The sequence below is a fragment of the Nelumbo nucifera genome, chromosome 6, assembly GCF_055504915.1.
Source record: "Nelumbo nucifera cultivar China Antique chromosome 6, China Antique-T2T, whole genome shotgun sequence".
Taxonomy (NCBI): Eukaryota; Viridiplantae; Streptophyta; class Magnoliopsida; order Proteales; family Nelumbonaceae; genus Nelumbo; species Nelumbo nucifera.
The window spans coordinates 54,408,911-54,416,598 of NC_142654.1; the positions used below are offsets into that span (position 1 = coordinate 54,408,911).

The window sequence follows — 7,688 nt, forward strand, 5'->3', positions numbered from 1 at the left end:
GACCTACATAGAGAGCTAAGGTCCGTTCGATCAAATCTGAGGCAGATGATGCGGGTAGGCGGGCTTAACGGTCAAGCACTGTTACTCCCGAAGAATTCGATCTTGATAATGGGCTCAAAGAGTAAATTTGTGAGCACATCTCGTAGGTCACTACTTGTACCAAAGTCAGCTCGACCGTTCCTCAGAGGAGGTTGCTCCTTACACCGAGATACTTTAGGTCGGTTGGGCTAAGGTACTACAGGTCAGTCCTGGAAAAGGTGTTGCTACCTGCTCTACCAAGGTGGTCTGCTTACTCCGTGCTGAGGCGTCATCTAGGTTTTTAGGGATGTCGTGTGTCTATGATCGAAGTATGAAGTAGGCTAAAGCGATAGATTTATATGTTTTTTTTTAAAAAAGCTCAGAATGTTTTTCTTTTTGTCATGATATGCATTAAAGGCTTGGTTTTAACCCACTTCGTAAAGTAGTTGGTGGCCACTATTAGGAACTTTCTTTGACCCAAGACCTAGGGGAATGGTCCAAGAATGTCCATTCTATTCTATGCAAAAGGCTATGGGTTGCTAATGGATGTGAGGGAGGTTGCATGCTGGTGTGGTAGCAATATCTCTATCATCGGTCAAATTTTTTGCTAAGCTGAACTACTTCTTCCTTCATAGTGGGTAAAACTAGTTGTTTTAGAGTCTTCTGTGCCAAGGCCTTGCCCCTAAATTATTTACATAGAGGTTTTCATGCATTTCCTTAAGGACATAGTCTCCTTCATTGGGCCTCAAACATCTCAGGTATGGCATGGTGAATGACATCCTATACAACTTGTCATCAATTAACATTTACCAAGCCTCAACTTTACTTTTAATCAGGCAGTTGTGGTGTAGGTACTCCATGATAGGATGAATCCAACTCTATTCAAATTGTGTTGGACATACTACATTTTAAATGTGTCAATGCTCGGATAGGGCCTCATATTTAGCTTTGTTGTTGGATCATAGGAAGTTGAACCAAAGTGCACACTCTATTCTTGTTTTGTTTTGGCTAAAAAGGATGGGGCCTGCTCCACACCCCTTAAGATTAGTGATCCATCTATATGTAGGGTGCATGTTGGTTGAATGTCTTATAATTGCATCATGCTATTATTGCCAAAGGTAAACATGACCAAAGTGTCTATAAGAGCTCGAGCTTTGGTGGCTAGCCTCGGTCTATATGTGATGTCAAATTCTCCAAGCTCAATGGTCCATTTCATCAGCCGACTAGAGGTCTTAGGATTTTCCTTGGGGGTTGGTTGGTGATGACAACTATAATATGGCTATAGAAATAGGTCTCAACTTCTAGGACAAGGTCACTAATGCAAATGCTATCTTCTCCACATTAGACTATTTGATCTCAACATCATGGAGGACCTTACTAGCATAATATACTAGTTTTTGCTCCCCTACCTCTTCTCAGACCTGAACTGAATTGATTGTCATATCTCCTATTGAGAGGTATAAGTATAGTTATTCTCCTAGCTTTGACTTGGACAATAATTGTAGGGAGGTTAAGTATATCTTTACCTTGTCGAAGGCCCTTTGGCACTCTTTCATCTATTGGAAGTCCTTTAATTTCTTAATCGTCCAAAATAAAAGTAGTCATTGAGCCATTGATCAAGACATGAACTTGCTAAGAGCTTCTACATGGACTGTGAGTCTTTGTACCTCCTTGATCGACCTCATAGGTTTCATGTCAAAGATGGCTCCAATCTTCTTGGGGTTTTATTTAATGTATCATTGTGTCAAGAAATTTTCTTGAGATCATGCCAAATGCAAATTTATTGGATTTATTGTCATCTGATATTTGAGTTAGACATCGAACACCTCATTGAGGTCAACAATGTGCTGGTTGACTTATAGCATCTTTATGATGATGTCATCTACATACGCTTCAACGTTGCAACTGATATGATCATTGAAAACCTTATTGATCAGGCTCTAATAGGTTGCCTTGACATTCTTAACTTAAACGACATGATTTTGTGATAATATAAGTCGATCTTCAAGATGAAAGTGGTATTTTCTTCATCATCTAAGTGCATTATGATCCGATTATAACTCGAGAAGGCATTCACGAGGCTGAGAAAGTTGTCTTTAGGGTTGGCCTTGTTTTGATCAATATTGGGCAAGGGAAATCTTTCTTTAGGGTAAGATTTATTTAAATCCATGAATTTAATGTAGATATGTTATTTCTTGTTAGTCTTTCTTAGCATAACCATGTTATCTATCCAAGTTAGGGTAATGTACCTCTTGGATGAAGTTAGCTTTGAGTAGTTTATCCATTTATTCACTGATCACATCTCATCACTCCAGTGCAGAGTTCCTCAACTAACTTATAGTTCGGGTTCACACTTAGCCTGTGAGTAATGACCAAGGGATAAATTTGTAGCATATTAGTGGCAAGTCAAGCAAATGAGTTAGTGTTGGATTTAAGCAAACTTACTAGTGATGAGAGTAGAAGTTATCATATTTTTATCCCCAATTATTATGTTTTTTATACCGAGTTAGCATCTAATCGGACTCATATTTCTGTTCAGGGCATGAAAGAAGTCATCAGGAGCAAAGAAAGACAAATCGGATGATTTTTCACAGTTTCGACATCGTTCAGTAATCTAGGCCGAACTCGCGTATCCGAACTCCGAATGGGCTGATTCAAGATCCACTAAAAAGATAAGAGAAAAATCCACAACTTTCATGTTTTGGGCTTTCACAGATTCGGCCTGCATCGAAATCAAATCCGGGCCCAAAATCGGGGAAAATTCGTAGGAAGGCCCAATCCGCAGCTGAAAGGAAGGACTAGCTAAATTCGATCCAGAAATTGAGAGGACCCTTCGCTTGTTGCAAAGGGCCAACAAAGGAAAAGCAAGAGAGGAGGTTGTTATTTGCAAACCAGCCATAGAGATTGAAGGAGAGATGGTAGAAGGAAATCACACCCTCTTGGACTATGCTTGTCCAAACATTGATGGGGCGACATCCAGCATTTGCAAGCCCACCGTTCATGCCAATAATTTTGAAATCAAGCCTGCAATAATTCAGATGATCCAAACAAGTATTCAGTTTAGTGGGTTACCAAGTGATGACCCTAATGCACACATCGTTAGATTCTTAGAAATATGTGATACATTTAAACATAATGGAGTTAGTGATGATGCAATTAGGCTTAGATTATTTCTTTTTCATTGCGTGATAGAGGTAAAGATTGGCTTAACTCACTCCCTTCAGGAAGTATCACCACTTGGAATGATCTAACCCAAAAATTTTTGGCTAAATATTTCCCACCCTCCAAAACAACAAAGTTAATTAATGATATCACTACTTTTTCTCAATTTGAGAGGGAATCCTTGTATGAAGCATGGGAACGATTCAAGGAGATGCTTAGGAAGTGTCCTCACCATGGGATACCAACTTGGCGTAAAATTCAAACTTTTTATAATGGTATTACCCCCTCTAACCGATCCATTATTGATGCAGCTGCAGGTGGTACGATCATGAGGAAAACTCTAGAGGAAGCATATGACCTAGTGGAGGAGATGGTATCAAACAGTTACCAGTGGAGCAATGACCGGACCAATCCAAGGGGAGTACACCACATCGATTCCTTTACAGCCCTATCTGCGCAAATAGCTAATATGAATAAGAGACTGGATAATTTTAGTATTGCAGCCATTAATACACCATCTAGCATCTCATGCGATTTATGTGGTCAAATAGGACATATTAATTATGATTGTCAATTAAACAGTCATTTTATTTCCCATGAGAATGCTAATTTTATCTCTCATGCTGGCAGGTCAAACTTCAACTCATACTCCAATACATGCAACCCAGGGTGGAGGAATCACCCAAACTTCTCATGGAGTAACAATCAGCAAAAGGCACCCATGGGTTTTCAACCACAGCCGCCCCCACAAGAAAAAAAGAACAATCTGGAGGAAATGATCTCTAAGTTCATTAATGCCACTGAAACAAGGTTCCAAGAGCAAGAAACATCGATTAAAAACTTAGAGGTTCAAGTGGGGCAGATTGTAAGCATGTTGTTAGAAAGGAAAGAGGGAAGGCTACCTAGCAACACAGAAAAGAATCCCAGAGAGCATGTGAACGCCATAGCCTTAAGAAGCGGGAAGACAATCAGCAAAGCTCAAGAAGACGACAAGGAAGTTGAATCGGCCGATCTGCAAAAGGAGAATGAGGGAACCACCCCTAAATTGAATTTACATGGAATTAAGCTCCCTATTCCCTACCCAAGAAGAGTCTTGAAGGCTAAATTAGATAAGCAATTTGAAAAATTTTTAGAAGTTTTCAAAAAGATTCATATTAACATTCCTCTTCTTGATGTTTTGTCACAGATGCCGAAGTATGCCAAATTCCTGAAAGAGGTAATGTCCAACAAAAGAAAGTGGGAGGATGGTGAGATGGTAAAACTAAACGAAGAATGCTCAGCCATTCTTCAAAAGAAATTGCCCCCAAAGCTTAAGGATCCAAGGAGTTTTTCTATACCTTGCACCATAGGGAATACTGAATTTGAAAAAGCTTTATGTGATTTAGGTGCTAGTATAAATTTAATGCCTTATTCTATTTTTGAAAAACTTGGACTGCATGAATTAACATCTACAACTGTTATCCTGCAATTAGCTGATCGAAGCATTAAATATCCTAGGGGAATAGTAGAAGATGTTTTAGTCAAAGTGGGCAATTTCATCATTCCTGCGGATTTCATTGTGTTGGATATGGAGGAAGATAAGACAATACCGTTGATTCTAGGGAGACTTTTTCTTGCTACTGGTGATGCTTTAATTGATGTGCGAAAAGGTCTACTTACCCTTAGAATCAATAGTGAAGAAGTGGTGTTCAATGTATTTAAAACCATGGAACATCCTAACACAATTGAACATGAAATTTATGCAATCGATAGCATTGATGTTGGTGCAGCCGAAGTAGACACATCTAAATCAGAAGACATGCTTAAAGTTGCACTTAACACAATAGTCCTAATCAATTGCAACAAGCAGAACAGAAGTTTGTACTGAAATCAGAATTGCGAAATTTGACTTCTGAGCTTACAACTCATAATGCATCTTTTATTAGTTTACCTCCATCTCACACAAAACTCCTCCCATCTATTGTGCAGGCCCCTATTTTAGGTTTAAACCCACCCATGAAGGATGAGAGGGGGAAACATCGGAAGTTGAAAACCAGGTGGAGTGGAGCCTTTGAAGTGGCTAGGGTATTCCCTGATGGAGCAATTGAACTACGTAATGATGATGGGAGTACATTCAAGGTAAATGGACAGCGGTTGACACATTATATTGAAGGAGAGCAACCCATCCACCATGAGACCATTCTCTCATTGAAACCGCCATGAAACCAAGGTGAAAGTCAAGCTCACGACTTAAAAAGAGTGCTTGTGGGAAGCAACCCATTCAGTTTAGTTGTCTGTTTTGTTCAGTTTTTTATCTTTTATAAGTGTTTTCTTTTTTTCACATCTCACATCTGTAGGATCTCAACGAGGTATTCAGGGAAGTCATCTTAAATCTCTCTCTCCTTGTTCTTGTTATGCATATTCCATACATTGAGGACAATGTATATCTTAAGTGTGGGGGGAGGATAAAGGGGTAGATAAATTTTTTCTTCGGACTCTAGCATGCTTTAATCATCTTTTTAACACTTCCTTTTGAAATTTCTGCTCCTTAGAGACTTGTTTTTGAATGATTGCAAACCACCCTGAATCATGTGCTTAGGTGGGATAGGCAGGAAAGGATGCAAGCAAATCTAGCTGAAATTTTTGGCTATGGAAGGTATCTCAGTAGTTTGAATGATCAATGGGCCAGATGCAATACAGATTTGACCCTTGTGAGCATTTGGTTTCTAATAGACAAATATGGTTTGATTATTCCAGAACTTGTTTTGTTATACATGTTGAGACCACGATAATGAGTTCATGTATTGGAACGTGTTATCCAAAAAAAAAAAAAAAAAAACTCGTGTGAGATGGAGCATAAAATGCACTCACACTAAAAGAATAAGAAAAGGGTGAGATGGAGCATAAAATGCACTCATCCTTAGATCCCAAACCCTAATTCACCTTTTGATGCATTGGACTCATGATAAGTGGTGGAAATGTGATACGTAAGCAAGCTTATGATAATGATGTTCCTTGTTTCGTTCTGAAAAATCGGGAGAGGGTAATTGTTTTGAATCTTGCTGCATGTGATTATGAAAACAAGGAGGGCTTACTCTAGCCCTAAATTATTTATACGAAGAGATGCTTGTTTCCCTTGATTGTCGATCTCATTTGGGGACATGTAGATTGGCGATATATGATTATTCTTTGACAAGTTAAAGAGGAAAAGAAATGGACGGCTGGAAGGACCATTAATACTGGATCAAGGCATGCGGGAGAACAAATACCCTGTTGAGAAAAATCCAAAACAATCTTTTAGTTAGCTTGTTCTTGTTTTAATTTTAATTTTGAGTTTTGTCTTGCCCGAGGACGGACAAAAGTTTAAGTGTGGGGGATTTGATGAGAGTAGAAGGTATCATATTTTTATCCCCAATTATTATGTCTTTTATACCGATTTAGCATCTAATTGGACTCATATTTCTGTTCAGGGCATGAAAGAAGGCATCAAGAGCAAAGAAAGACAAATCGGATGATTTTTCACAGTTTCGACATCGTTCAGTAATCTAGGCCTAACTCGCATATCCGAACTCCGAATGGGCTGATTCAAGATCCACTGGAAAGATAAGAAAAAAATCCACAACTTTCATGTTTTGGGCTTTCACAGATTCGGCCTGCATCAAAGTAAAATCCGGGCCCAAAGTCGGGGAAAATTCGTAGGAAGGCCCAGTCCACAGATGAAGCCCAACTTGCAGAAAAGACTGGCTGAAGCCCAATTCGCAGAGAAGGTCTAATACGAATCCAAGAACAAGAAACTGAGAAGAGTCATTCCAGATCTAAATTCTTGATGTAATCTTAGAAAGATAAAGGGATTGAGTTCATTAGATAAAAAGATAATATTAGAATTAGGATAGGATTTTCTATTCTTGTAAAGATCAACTTCAAGAGGAAGTAGGAGACCACTCCCTCCCCTTTAAGCTATATAAAGGAGGGGGCGGACCAGCTTTAGGCATCACACAATCACTCAATCTTGGGGATTAAATCAAGATGCAAGGAGCAAGAATTCAAGAAATTGCAAGAAGAAGGTGGCGGCAAGAGGAGAAGATCTCAACATCATGGGCGATTCAAAGAGTTCTTTCTTTCCCTTTGCTTGCTTTAATTCTTCTATCATGAACTGATTTGTTTCTTGCTAGGGCTGAGGAAAGCCTAATCATGTTAATGAATATATTTTTCTTTATGATTTATCCAAGATTTTGATTTCCATATAGTCATTGAATTATTGTGCTTAATGCAATTAAGAGCTTGACCACCTCTTAATTGATTTGAGTTATGTGAATGAATCGAGAGAGGAATTCACATAATCGACTGAATAATTCATTGTGTGAATTGAATGGTATATAGAGATATATATACATGATTCATCTGAATTTCATGGTTTTCTTGGACTTAATGCACTCCCATCTTGAGAGTTCTACTCGAGAGATCGAAGGGCTACCTGATGGGCATAGGTTTAGTATATCTCGAGAGAGAATATTAAATAAAATTGCAAA

General features: G+C 38.8%; 1 protein-coding gene and 1 non-coding gene across 2 annotated transcripts; one reads left to right on the forward strand and one right to left on the reverse strand.

Annotated features, from left to right (window-relative positions):
- Nucleotides 1–475: 475 nt before the first annotated feature.
- On the forward strand, nt 476–7,339 carry LOC148791073 (uncharacterized). Its single transcript, XM_088889438.1, has 2 exons — nt 476–5,389; nt 6,630–7,339. Exon 1 carries the CDS (start codon nt 3,392–3,394, stop codon nt 5,045–5,047), a length of 1,656 nt encoding a protein of 551 aa, XP_088745564.1. The 5' UTR covers nt 476–3,391; the 3' UTR covers nt 5,048–5,389; nt 6,630–7,339.
- On the reverse strand, nt 3,314–3,420 carry LOC148791074 (small nucleolar RNA R71). Its single transcript, XR_016078031.1, has one exon. It is a non-coding gene; the product is annotated as a small nucleolar RNA R71 (small nucleolar RNA).
- Nucleotides 7,340–7,688: the final 349 nt, after the last annotated feature.